A 14,708-nucleotide genomic window follows, 5' to 3' on the forward strand; every position below is an offset into this window, starting at 1 on the left:
AAAGATCAAGTTTGACATTCTGGGTTCTCATGGGAGTTCAACTAATTAGAGCTTAGTATTTCAATATACCAAAATGCAGCAGTAGAAAAAAGAAAATGTGTAAGAGAAATGCACTAAAGGATGTCCTTTTGGTGATGAAGGTTTAATAACACTGCAGTCATTACTCACCCATAATTGAGTCAATTTTTCCCCCAAGATAAATACACACACAGTCTTGTCATAATACTTCTTTTTTATTACAATATCCAAAAAACTGGGTATGCAAGTTTAGGGGATCTCAAGACCCCTTCTTCAATTGTAGGAATGTGCCATCTCAAGACTGTATATTTCAACTATAAAGAAGTTCAAATGTAAAGAAAAAAGAAAATGCAATTTTTTCATAAACATTCTGTGTCTTTTACTACCAATCACATATTCTTTTGTAAACCCTGAAAAATTTCCCTGTAAAGCAAATTATATATATATAATATACATGTATTATATATATATATATATAGTGAGTGTGTATAAAGTATTCGTATCTCCCCTTCCCCAAAGATCAGCTGTTTTCCTTAATCATCTGTTATTAGTGTCAACAAACGGCTACAGATACATATTACTTTGAGAATTAAATACATAATTGTGAAATTCAAACAAGCCAAAGGGCGAGAGGAAAAAGCACTATGCGGATGGCACATCTGGGGGTCATTTACCAAAACATGTCTTTCTGCATCACGGGTTCCCTCTTCTGTAGACTGACTCTCACGGAAATTCTCTTTATTGCAAGCACAGCCTCGAAGGCACTGGGCAGTTTCCTCACCCCACCAACCCGGCGTTCCAGTATTGCTATCCTCAAATGCAACTGCTCCCTGCACAGCCTGGAGCCAGGACCCTGAAGGAGGGCCGCTGCCACCTGTGCCCAGGGAGCCAGAGCTCAGGCCATTTCATCCTGAGTGTGCTGTGGTTCACTCACACACTGAGCGCAGCCTGATGCCCCCCAACTGCACCCGATGTCGTTGAGTGGGGAGTTCTGAGTGTGACCGATTTGAACGGACCGCGGCTGTTTCCAGCTGCAAAGGAGTGAGGTGGACAGACACGCCCCTTCTGCCCCGTCCTCTGCAGCGGGCCAGGAGGCTGTGGGCCGGGCGTGGCCGAGAGGGCCTGGGGTGGCCTGGGGTGGCGCAGGGGAAGGGGCTAAGGAGGCCGATCGGGACGAGTGCCTGGCACGCGGAGCCGCGGCGGGACGGCCGGGTGGGCGACCGCAGGGCTCCGGAGGGAGGCGAGGGGCAGCGCGGCCCTGGAGCTGGGGCCTGGGAGGCCGCCGCGTCACTGCAGGGCCCTGACGAGGTAGAGCTTCTCCCCGTGCTCGCTGGTGAAGATGGGCGCCTTCTTGTAGTGCTCCACCAGCTCGTCCATGCTGTGGAATCGCCGCTGCCCGATGCAGTAGACATTGTCCACGAGCTGCACCTTGAAATGCTTGTTCTTCCCTGACGCTTTGAGAGACACGGAGAAGTCACTGGGCTGGGGAGGAAGCAGGAGGAGAGTTACAACCGGGCACAGAGGAAAACAGGGACGGCCTGACCCTTAACCAGGCTGGGGCCCGCTGGACCCGCCTACTAAATCCAGATCCCCATCCAGCTCACAAAGCTGGGTCTCAGGTCACCTTGGAACACCCTGCCTGATGGCCAGGTGACCCAGAGGCGACCAAGATCGCACCTTCCGAATCAAAGGCAGATGGACTCTGGCTTAGCACAGCTGCAGTGCGAAATGCTTGTTGGCTATAGAAGTCAGACCAACCATGCTCCCCGGGTGCTGGAGGAACAGGAAGTGTGCATTTCCCAGACAGTTTGTGGCAAACTAGGAATTACTCAAAGTAGTTTGCCTGCAAAGCACAGCTAGAAATTTTACTTCTATTAGAAATTAAGCCATCAAAAATTTCTAACTCTAAGCTTTTAACAATAAATACTTGAAGGACAGTGAAAAATCCTGGTGACATTTGAATCATACTTCACCCCAGAGGGGGCTGCACTAGGGTTTGAACACAGATTTTATTGAGAACTGTTCAAATTCTGTATTATATTACATTAGTGCATTACAGTATGTTTTAGAAATGTCATTATTTTTATTAAAATTGGCCTTTTATTTCATTTACTGAAAAGCATACAGGAAGGACACTAAGAAATACTCTTTGTAAACCAAAAAATATTGATCAATTTAACAAGTAACAATTATGTATTGAACCCTGGCTATGCTCCATGCCCACACAGCCCTGGACCTGTGTGTGCACACATGCAGGTGTGTCTGGGATGTAAGCTCTGTCCAGTGGCACTCCAGTGGGGAGTGAATCCCCACTGGAGGTGAGAGGAATTCTGAGCTAGGGAGATAGCTTTGTGTGTGTGTAAGAGTATGAAGTGTGTGTGAGCATGCCAACCAGCCCATGCTCAACTATAATATATCAACAATATATGTGCAGGCAGGTGTTCCAAGATCCTCAATGCCTGAAATTGCAGTTAGTACCAAACCCTATATATGGTCTTTTTTTTTTCCTTTACAGCCATGCTTATGATAACATTTAATTTAGAAATTAGGCACAGTAAGAGATTATCAACAATAACTAACAGTGAAATAGAATCATTATAACAATGTATTGTTAAAAAAAAAGTTAAGTGAAAATAGAATCATTACAACAATGTATTGTTAAAAAAAAAAGTTAAGTGAACGTAGACTCCCTTTACTCAAAATACCTTATTGTACTTTCTTCTGCCTCTTCACTTCAAAAAGGCACTTCACTGCTTCTCCTTGGCATATCTGAACTGCCAGCATCACTACTCTTGCTTTTGGGGCCATTTTTAATTAAAACAAGAGTTTCTTGAACACAAGCAATGTGATACCTTGATAGTCCATCTAATAACTAGACAGTTACTAAGAAACTAACTGGTGGATAGTGTATACAGCGTGGATACAGTGGACAAAGAGGTGACAAGTCTCACACAAGATGAAGAAGGATAGTGTGAAATGTCATCATGATACTTAGAAAAGTGGGCAATCTAAAACTTAGGAATTGTTTATTTCTGGAATTTCCCACTTTATATGTTTGGACCACTATTGATTGGGTAATTGAACCCAAAGAAAGCAAAACTGAGGATAAAAAGAAACCCACTGTATTCTCAACAGCCCAAATCAACAGTCTAACTAATCACGTGACAGTACAATTCTCAAATCACGACTATTTTCACAGTGAACAACAAGATGGATACAAATTAGCTTCAGTATTCAATGTGCTATCATCCAAGTTAATTGCCATGTATAGTTCTGAAAAATAAAACAAACTAAAACAGATACTGCCTCAAAGGTGTATCACCTACTCCCAAAGCCTGGGCATGAGCATCATCCTCACAGTGACTCTGTCACCTACCCCAGCGGAACAGGAGAAACACATGGCCAGCCACAACCCTGTGTACAACAGCATACACACGTTATGAAATGCTCCACCCTCTCCTAAGGCTCCAGGTTTTCCCAAGTTTTACTGCATTTCCAGGTCCCTTGCTGTTCATGTTCTGTAAGTATGTGTGTTTTTTGCTAGAAGCTGAGCCTTTAAGATGCAAGCATCTCACTTTGAGGTTTACCAGGAGCCAGGCCTTGAGCTACTTTGATAGATACTTTAATCAACCCACACATAAAGCAGCCTGGTTTTTAGTGGAGGTAGGAGTGAGTCACAGTAGATACTCGATACACCTGATGTTAATTAAGCTAAATGATCAACAGATGACTTTCTGAGTGGGGAGATTTGTTTAATCTGAGCTCCTCAATTTAACCTCATGGTATGTGTGCACACATGCTCTTGTGTGCACATGTGCGTTACAGCAGTAAAATTGATGTAGCAAAAAAGGCGATTTTTAATTTCATGGGCTCCTGAGCAGAAACCTTAAAGTTAAAGACACAGAACCAACTTATGTCAAACAGGAGTGCTGAAGGCTTAGGAGTGTCCTTTATTCCTTTTGAACAAACAATCCTTAGGAAATCTGACAATGAATAATCCATACTAGCACACACATTACAGGGTATTTCTTATTCAAAATTCTTGGGACAAGAAATGTTTTAATTCTTAGAAAAAAATGTGGAATATATGCACATGCATAAGATATAATTCAGATTTTTCATCACTATGACCAAAAGACAAGACCAAAATAGAGGAAAAGTTAATTGGGGTTCATGGTTTCAGAGGTCTCAGTCCACGGGTGGCTGACTCCTATAGCTCTGGGCCCACGGTGAGGCAGAAGATGAAGGTAGAAGTCCTTTGCTCACCAGGGACAAAATGTAAACCCCCCAAAGGCATGCTGTTAAGGACCTACTTACCAGCTATACCCTACCTGCTTTGTTACTACCCAGTTAATCCATATCAGTGGGTTAATCTACTAATTAGGCTACACCTCATAATCTAATCATTCCACCTATTAAAATTCTTGCATTATCTTACACACGAGCTTTTGGGAAATATCTCATATCTAAACCATAACACATAATAAGAACTCTTGGGGATAAGACACAAGTCTAAGTACTAAATTCATTTATGTTCCATGTATATCTCATATACATAGGAAAATAACTTTATATAATATAAAATAGTTTCATGGTGTGGAATTTTTCACTTGTGGCTTCCTGTCAGCACTCAGATGGTTTCAAATTTTTAACCTGTAAGACACCCTTAAGGGAAATCTGAGGGCTTCTCTAGGCATGTTCCCAAGACCAACAGCATAGCATCAGCACCACCCAGGAACCTGCTAGAAAGGCAGATTCCCAGGCCCTGCCCCAGACCTGCTGAAGCAGAAATTTATTGGGCGGGGCCTGGCCATCTGTGTGGCTGTGAATCTGATGTAGTTTGAGAACAGAAATAAAATTTATGTCAACCACCAGCAGTAATGGAAACACAGACAAATGTCCAAAGCCACCAGAAAAAGTTGTGAATTATTAATGGGCAAAGAAGTCCAATGACAGACGGTGTTCCATGTCACCCAGTCATGCCTTTCTGATTCCGTTCAGACATTCCTGTGGGGAATTTCCCCTGATGGACAGCTGGGACACACTGGAGCAGAGCACTGACATCTCTTCACTTCAGATGGAGCCAGCTGGATCTGCTGGAGAGGGAGCGTCTCCAGACCTCCACCAACTCTAGCCACGGAGAGTGCGAGGCAGGGAACAGTTCCCTTGAAGGCAATGCTGTCAGTCCTGTTCTCCCCATCCTTCCATGCCGGGTTTTCTGAATCAGACATAGGGAAATCAGGGAAAAGGACCATGTCACATGCAAACTGCTCAATGAGCTGTAGGGTATTGATAGTAGGATGGAGTACTCTAGGTTGAAGCATGTTTTTGAAATGTAAGATCAAGATGCAGGCTGAGGCTGCAGGATCAAGATGCAGGCTGAGGCTGCAGTCAGCAGGCTTGACTGGGGATGCTCACAGGAGCCATCCATGGATGGGCATTTGGGTGGGGCTAGTTGAGTATCTGTATAATATGGCGGCTGGCTTACTCCAGATTCAGTGATCCAAGAGGACACCATGATGCCTTTTATGTCCCGGTCTTGGAATCTTCTGCCACATTCTTTTCACTAGAAGTGAGATGCCAAGTACCGTCTCTGCTCGAGGGAGAGGATCAGGCTTCAAACTCCAAAGAGAGGGGTACTGAAGACTTTGTGGACCTCTTTTTAAGCCAGGTACCACACTTGTTAAACTGTTCTATGGCTGGACTAAGATGTAACTAGATTTAGTCTAGCACCTTCTTTTCTATTTTGAAACATCTACCTTCTCTTCCTGTTTAACTGCCCCTCTGTACTTCCTTGAGTTGTTCCCACCCTTCCCTTCTCTCAACACTTACAGGTACCACTTCTCTTTGCTGATTACTGGATTAATTCTTCACATTTTCCATAGTTAGACCACTTTTTTGTTATTTTCTCTCATGACTTGGAATTGTCATAGGAATGAGTTTTCTGTTCTCATATTCCAAATCAGATGTTCTGGAGAGTTAACAACTGGTACAACATATTCATTCCTCTCTTCTTTTTAGGAAGTCATTTTTCAAGTGGAATCTGCAGATGACTAATAGTTTGGAAGACAACCAAATTCTCCCAGGTTCTTTATAGTTGTGTTTTTGTTCAGATTTTAGGTCTCCTATTCAAAGATAATCCTTCCACGTGCAAGAATCTGATTTAACCCTACATCTTTGCATTGGGCTCAGATTATCTGGTGTTCAATAAATACAATGACTCAGGAATTTCAATTTTGACCTTTCACTATTCATTCCTTTAAGTATTTCTTATACCTTATCTCTCTGCAACTTCTGCTCACAAGTGATTGTTTTTAGACCAGATCAGAGAATATGCTCAGTGATGCTGTCTATAGGATCAACTAGTTCCTACAGCTTCACATCTAGGCCCCAAATACTTACTCAAAACCACCTTAGTGTTTTTATAAAGTAGATAAACTGGTTAGGTACTTTTCTCTCTCACTCAAAATTTAATTACTATTTTCTCATTGAGGGAAAAAAATGAATGCCAAGAACAGTTTTTAATACCCTTTATTTCATCCTTCAGACCTGGGACTTGAGTGTTAATGTGGTTTTCTTCTAAGCATGCTGGCTGGGAGGAAATAAGAGGGGAGGGCGGGGTCTTGCTCCCAGGCACTCCTGGTTTTTTAATAACCTTAAAACTTCTCCTTATCATTCACTTTGGACTGGAGTAGAAAGGCTCTTCGTGTGGCTCGTGGGCCTCTCACGTGGACTCTGGACCAAGCTCTGTCTCCGTGCCCCAAGAATCAGCAACTGCACATGTGCCTGGCATTCCTTCGTCTCCAGAGAGGGCAGCCTGTTGGTTTCTTATCAAAAGCGGCACCCTTCTTTCTTCCAGGTCAATAAAGGCACATTTTTCTCTTTTTCCTTGAGGAAGGCACTTGTTTGTTCAGAGAAGTGGTTCACTGACCCCCTTCTCAAAATGAGGAACCAGTAAGTGAAAGGCAAACTGTGTTCCACTGACAGCTCTCCTTCTGTTCTTGGCTCAGAAAAACCAGCTTTCAGGTTTACTGTTCTGCAGGTCACCTCCCTAGCCGTATAATGCAGCCTCCTTTAACTCAGAAGGGACTCATTGTCTACACCCATGCCACTGGTTGTCAACTGATACTACTCTCCGTTTCTGCATCAGATTCTCTCTTCCTTATCCCCAAGCATGACCCGCCTCACTGGCAATTTTTAGTCTCCTATAAACGTGTCTCTGAAATACTCCAGAGGTCTTAAGTCAATTCACGAGTGATGTGATGAAATATTCATCTTAATAAAGAAAAATCAATCATCAATAGAAAAATAACCCTTAGAGTCCCATTTATCTTCAAATAAATGAAGCTCTGTCCACTTTCAAATTAAGGGGTACAGGTGTTCATCCCCCCCACCTGCCCCCAGTAACATTTCCTGAAGTTCAATGCAAATATCTCAAGTGGACAGACCCTTAGAATATTGTCCTTTTCTTCTCATGATGCCATACCTGGTGGAACTAAATGATAATTCAAGCTAGAATTTTACTGTATGATCCAACAGTTCTCAAAAGGGCTTGAATCAAACTCAAACTCTCAAAACGGAGCATCAGAATTGCTCAGAGGGCCCGCCCCAGGGCAATCTGTGCTTCTAGCAGGTTCCTTGGTGATGCTGATACTGCTGGGAGGGGATTACCTCCAATTACCTCCATGAAGGCCGAAGAGAACATTCCCCCACCTGTTTGAGGAAGTGCCTCTGCTCGATTCTGGCATACATCCAGTGTCTGTCCTTTAATTGGGATTTTCTAAAATGGTGAAATAGAATGCAGTGGGGAAGGCAGGTGAGCAGAGCATTTGAAGGATTCCACTGTTGATTCTTACACTCTGAACCCCCTTTACAACGAAGGGCTTTCTGTGTTAAACACTCCAAGGGGGTGGGGATGTGACACTTGGCCCTGTGCTGCTCTTGCTGTGCCAAGGAGGCCAGCTGAGGAAATGCGCAACCACAGGGCCATGACGCTTCCCAGATAACACCCCCTACTCCATGGATACCAAACAAAAATATGCAGCGAAAGGTGAGACACAGGAGTTAACTCAGGTTCCCTGCTGGGGCAAATTAAAACCACTTCACACCCTAGAATTACTGTTACTACAAAAATATAAGACAGTAAAGCAAAGGTGGGCAAGGGCGCAGAGAGGCGGGAATGTACCATGGTGTGGTCTCGGTGGGAAACTGTGGCAGTTCCTCAAGACACTGAAAAACAGAAGTCCCATTTGCTCCAACCATTCCACTTTGGGGTATATGTGTAACAAAAATTGAAAGCAGGGGCTTGAAGACACACTTAAATATACCCATGTTCATAGCAGCATTGTTCACGTAGTGGAAGGCAGAAGCTAACATGTCCACAGGTGGCGCACACACAAGGACTTTTATTCAGCCTTAAAAAGGAGGAGCGTTCTGACACATGCCCCAACTCTTGAGATTGTTCAAAGTGAAATAAGCCAGACACAGGAAGAAAAATGCATGAAGTTCCTGGAGTAGCCAAGCTCAAGACCGAGAGCAGAACGGCACTCTTCTTGGGGAGAGGGAGGAATTGGGGGATTGGTGTTTAACGGGGATAGAGTTTCAGTTTGGGAAAATGAGAGTCCTGGAGACGGATGGTTATGGTTGTACAACAACCACTGTAATGAACTTAAGGCCCCTAAACTCAAAGATTTTTTTTTGGGGGGGGGGGTACTAGGAATTTGAACCCAGGAGCACTTTACCACTGAGCCACATCCCAGCCCTATTTTGTATTTTATTTAGAGACAGGGTCTCACTGAGTTGCTTAGGGCCTCACTAGGTTGCTGAGGCAGACTTTGAACTCGTAATCCTCCTGCATAGCCTCCTGAGCAGCTGGGATTTCAGGCGTGTGCCACAGTACCTGGGAGAGACTGTGAAAAAAAATTTAAGTATGTTCTGTTATCATGAAAGAATTATTGATAAAGGTTGTGCTCATCTTAAAAGATTTGCAAAACTGTGATGGAAACATCAGGAAACCAAAGTCCCATGATGGGCGGGGACGCTGTGCGCTTCCTGCCTCAGAAGCCACCAGCAGCAGTGGCTGGTGGGCAGTCTGTGGCCAAAGGAGATGCTGAAGAAAAAACAGGAAGCACAGACTCCAAGCCATGCCTCCCAGGGAGGGCACAGCCGTGATAAGTCAAGCTCTGGTCTTGAGATCACCTGTGGCACTGGTGACTAGTTTCTGTTTTCCCTGGGGACCAGGGGACAGTAGGAAAACTGACCCCAGGCAATGCTCCCTAAGCTTTCTGAGCACCAAAGCCTCAGCTGGCTGATGTGCTGCATGTTCTTCTCTGAACCCCTCTTCTTTGCCTTTCAAAAATGTTGCAGTGACACTGACTGGCTCAGGCTGGGGTACCTACTGTGCCTGTTTGGAGTCACTGATGTTAACAAGATACGTCAGAGGCCATCTCTGTGAGACAAGCACTTTCCTACCACACGTCTTGAGATCAAAATGTAAACATTTCTTGTGAAATTTCTTCTATGAATGGCAAAGCAACTGTTTTCAAAGGCCACCTGGTAAAGCACAGGGCACAGATGCTAAGAAGCAGCCATGTGCACCCGTCCCCCAGATGCTAGCTGTGCACAAGGAAGAAATGCTCCCCAAGGGCCACCAGGACCAAGGCCTCATGTTCTTTCACTGGAGACCAACATGGAGACTACAGTGGATGATGCTTCCCAGAACCACCTGATGAACCCAATCACTCACTCCAAACACACCCTCAGCAGGAAAACCCTAAAGACCCACCAGGTACACCTGCCGGGCCCTTTGCTCACCTCCCATTCTGCACTTCTCTGCATGTGTGTTAAAAAAAAAAAATAGGCAGTTCAGTGAAACTCTAACCATGTCTATGATTTCATCTCACTGCTAATCTAAGCAGACTGATCATCAAATTGCTAGGGAGCTAAGCCTTTAACCTCCTCTGTAAACCAAAGAACGATTTGAATCCATAAGACAAACATACAGGGTTTTCTGTAGTCATAGCTGAGAACTCAGACCAAACCACCAAAATCCTTGGAAGGTTTACACTGCATGGGGTGGAGCGGGAGGAAGGGGGCTGTGTTCTAGAGGCAGTGAAGGACTGAACACAGGAGATCCTGGAGATGGAAGCCCAGCGGGAAAGGAACACCTGCGAATGAAAATGACGAGGCACTGGAGCCTAGATGGAGAGCTGGAGCAACAAGGGGCCACCGCTCTGCCACCAGCCATGTGTGGTGACAGGGATGATGGGCAACGCCCCAGAGCCACACCGCAACCATTCGGTGAGCCAGCTCACCCCCACTCACCTCGCAGACCTGAGGTCTGAGTTTCAGGAACACACTGCTGTCTGTTCTGTTTACTGTATTTACTGCACCCACCCTCAATACAAGTAAAAGCAGAGTGAGTACTACAGGCTGAATACCCTCCACTGGAAAACTGAAGACCAGGAATTCCACATGTGCAGATATCTGCACACCCATAAGAAGAATCTTGGGCTGGGGATGTGGCTCAAGCGGTAATGTGCTCGCCTGGCATGCGCGGGGCGCTAGGTTCGATCCTCAGCACCACATAAAAAAATAAAATGTTGTGTCCAGCGAAACTGAAAAATAAATACTAAAAAAATTCTCTCTCTCCCCTCTCTCTCTCAAAAAAAAAAAAAAAAAGAATCTTGGAGATGGAACCCAAATCTAAACACCAAATTCATTTCTGATGCATATACACCCTAGACACAAAGCTTGGAGATAATTTTAAAACACACACACACATACACATATGTATGTGTGTACATATATATATATATGTATGTATGTATTTTTTGGCACCTGCATTGAGACTTCAGTGGTTATGTGAGGTAGGGCAAGGAACTTTTTCACTTGTCACCCTGTCACTGCTCAAAAATGATCAGACTTTGGGTTTCTGGGTTAGGGATGTTTACCTGTGTTTATTTCTTTTACATATAATAGAGCACAAATAAAACTCAATCCAAAAATGTTCATAGGAAAGGATGGTTTTAAGGTCAAAGTCTTAAGATTCTCAGGTGTATTCTGCATTACTGAAAGGCCAGTTCCTCTCTGCCTGCTCATTACGTGTGATTTAGTCCCAGTGTGTGAAGATAACAGGCAACTCCACCCAGGACTAGCATATCCAGGCCTCCGGAGAAAGACCACTGGCCCAAAAGAAACCACAGATAATATACTCATCAGGTTTGCCACTGATTACATCCGAAGAACTCACCATTAAGTGAGACTCATGGCTTCTTTAATAGGTGGTGTTTAGTAGTGAGTACTGAAGAGCTAGTGGGACTGAGGGGCAGGGGGTCTGTCTCTAAGGGTCTGGCTCACCTGAGTATCCAGTGAAGGACACAGGCGATGAGCAGTGAACTCCTGACGAGTCCACACTAAATGATCTTACAGAGCGTGCCACTTTTAAGATTAAATGGGTTAAAGGTTAGAAAAGTAGAAAAATTCAGGCTTAAAACTTCTCTTTGGTACTGGGCAAAAAGCCTGACGATTAAAAATAACTTGCTAGCCACACCACTTTGGAAAAGCAGTGTGGAGATTCCTCAGAAAACTTTGAATGGAACCAACATTTGACCCAGCTATCCCACTCCTCGGTCTATACCCAAAGGACTTAAAATCAGCACACTATAGTGACACAGCCACACCAATGTTTACAGCAGCTGAATACACAATAGCTAAACTGTGGAACCAACCTAGATGCCCTTCCATAGATGAATGGACAAAGAAACTAGTATATAGACAACAATGGAATATTACTCAGCATTAAAAGAGAGTAAAATTATGGCATTTGCAGGTAAATGGATGGAGTTGGAGTATTATGCTAAGTCAAGTAAACCAATCCCAAAAAACTGAAGGCCGAATGTTTTCTCTGATTAGTGGATGCTGATCTATGATGCGGGTAGGGAGGAAAGGGAAGCATGGAGGAACTTTGGATTGGGCAAAGGGGAGGGTGGGGAGGAGTTATGAGGATAGGAAAGATGGTGAACTGAGATGGACATTATTACCCCAGATACATGTATGATTGCACGAATGGTGCGTCTCTATCTACACTGTGTACCACCAAAGAGTTAAAATGTTGTGCTCCATTTGTGTACAATGAATTGAAATGCATTCCACTGTCAAGTACAACTAAGAAGAACAAATAAAAAAATTAAAAAAAAATAATAACTTGCTAGCCAGGTGCGGTGGCACACTCCTGTAAGCCCAATGGCTTGGGAGGTTGAGACAGATGGATCCTGAGTCCAAAGCCAGCCTCAGCAATGGTGAGGTGCTAAGCAATTCAGTGAGACCCTTGCTATCTCTAATAATTAAACACAAAATTGGGTTGCAGATGTGGCTCAGTGATTAATGTCCCTGAGTTCAATCTCCGGTACCCCTCTGCCCCCCCCCCCCCAAACTTGGTATCTTTCAAACAAGAAAGATGCAAGATACCACAGGCACTGCTCACAGTAATCTGCTTTTGTTAACATTAACTCAGGTGTGAGGAAACACCTAGAGGTCCCAGTGCCAATTCCCAGGCCTGGGGGACTGATTAGTAGGTCACTGAAGGGCTTCATCCAATTGCATCTCATCTTCTGAGCTGGTCTGGGAGCAGCTTACACTTTGCTCTGGCAATTGAGCTCTTTCCAATTCTCCAAAAGAAAATATAGATGATAGTTTGTTTTCAAACTCAAAAGAGTAAAAAGTTATAAGAAAAAACATTTCGGGAGATGAGTTCCACTCAACAAGAGCTAACAAATAGTCCTACCCAAAATTAAACCTTAAGAGAGAGTTATAATTTTCACCTTTAAACATTTTTTAAACAATTCTCAGAAATGTAGTATTGTGCAGAAATTGTCTTTTAGTTAACTATTATAAACATGTATAAAACCTTTAAGAATGTAAAATAGCAACCAGAGGTTTTCAAAATGTGGTCCCCAGACCTTAAAAACTGCTATAAAAAAAGTATAAGCCATTGAGAATGTAAGTGTGGCCCTCAGACCAGCAGCAGTGTCACCAAGGAAATGTATCCAAAATGCAAATTCTCGGGCCCAGACCTTCTGAATCAGGAATGCTGTAGGTGGGCTCTGAAAATCTGTTTTAACAAGCCTTGGAGGGATTCAGACACATACTACAGTGTGTGAATCATTGTTTATAGATGGATTATGAAGCTGTGTTCAGCAATGATTTCCATAAGAAATCTTAAAACTAGAGCAAGAAACTCTTCTAATTCTTTTATTTCCTGGTCAAGTAATATTAACAAGAGGTTTAAATAATAAGAAGAACAAAAGGCCCATCTATTTTTCGTATGGACAATATATGTTACATTTTCCTAAGCAAGACAGTTTTTCTTTTCTGAAACAAACGTGATGTGTGACCAAAAAAAAAGAAAAAGAAAAAAAGAAATCTAAATACTTACTGTAGGCATGACACACACAAGGGGAAACCCACCTTCCTCAGGATGTCAAGTCTTACACAGGGACAGGACCTCCTAAACCTTCAGCTGAAGCTATTCAGCACATGACCCTGGTCGGTTCTGTACCTTTTCAGACCTCATCTTCCATGTGACCTGTCACTTTCTCAACCACCTTTGCAAGGATGAGAGATGTAGTAACTGAGAAAACTAAATACAGCTCACACAGCTGGCCAGAAATCAAATTTATTATGTGTACAGCTTCCTAATGGTATCCAAAGAATCCACGTGGACACGTATGTAAGGTGAGTGTACGGGGCAGGTAGAGGTCAGATAATTAAATTAAATCTGAGGAAGAAACAATATTCATCCCCTTTAGCTGCTAAGGAGAAATGGTGGCTGGAGATGGGAGAGGAGAATCGGAGGAAAAGAGGCTGAGACGAATACTAGCCGGTAGGTGTGGAGGTTCGGGCTGGGGAGCAGTCCAGCAGGTCTCTTGGTCCTTCATTCCTTGAAGAATCCAATGAACCTTGCACCTCCCGACACCGGATAGACAGCACAGATGTGGCAAACTTCTTCCCTTGTTTTTTCTGAAGTATGCACCTCTCTCCTCAAAAAGCACAGACTTCTTAGTGCTCAGAGATGGCTATATTTTTGTTCTTCAGAGGAGAAAAACAGCCACTTTAAAATGTAAAATGTCTTCAATCAAGAGTCTAGCTCCTGTATATTTGCAATCTCTCAGGAAATATTTGCAAATGATACACATCTTGAAGATGGGCTCCCCCAAATTGTGCTTTTCAGGGGTCAGGAAACACCCTTGAAAGGAAGTCCCTGGCCAAAGATTGCAAGGAAGAAACAGGAAATGATACGTAGATATGTGTCTATGAGTTCTACAGGAAGTCTGAGCCTCTTAGACACCCTGTTGTCCCCACATACTTTGACAGGCAATTATATCACATTATGAACCAGTGGCCTGGTGGTGGCTGCAAAACATAGGCTACCCCTGAGAAGAGCTGGAATGACAGGAAAAATAAAATAAAAGAGGGGGGGGGGGAGAAAAGGGAAAAAGGAGGGGAAGAAAAAGGAGGTAGTAGAAGACAGAAAATGAACAAGAAGGGATTTATCCACTTGTCCAACAGGACAGATCTTCAGCAGTTGCAGATGACAGCCGAGAACAGTCCTGGTTATAAACAAGAAATGCAGCCAAACTGGCCTATTCTGTTAGCAGTAAGGAAGCAGCACGCCTTAGAGCCCCTGCAGC

At 43.7% G+C, this 14,708-nt stretch overlaps 1 protein-coding gene across 2 annotated transcripts in view; it reads right to left on the reverse strand.

Annotated features, from left to right (window-relative positions):
• Nucleotides 1-212: 212 nt before the first annotated feature.
• Nucleotides 213-14,708, reverse strand: part of Nck2 (NCK adaptor protein 2) — a 143,519-nt gene continuing 129,023 nt past the window's right edge. For both annotated transcript variants that reach the window (XM_078028726.1, XM_078028725.1), the window contains exon 5: nt 213-1,500. In XM_078028726.1, coding sequence (XP_077884852.1) covers nt 1,306-1,500 — 195 coding nt within the window. In that variant the 3' untranslated portion in view covers nt 213-1,305. The remainder of the gene's footprint in view (nt 1,501-14,708) is intronic.

This window comes from Ictidomys tridecemlineatus, chromosome 12, assembly GCF_052094955.1.
Source record: "Ictidomys tridecemlineatus isolate mIctTri1 chromosome 12, mIctTri1.hap1, whole genome shotgun sequence".
Lineage (NCBI taxonomy): Eukaryota > Metazoa > Chordata > Mammalia > Rodentia > Sciuridae > Ictidomys > Ictidomys tridecemlineatus.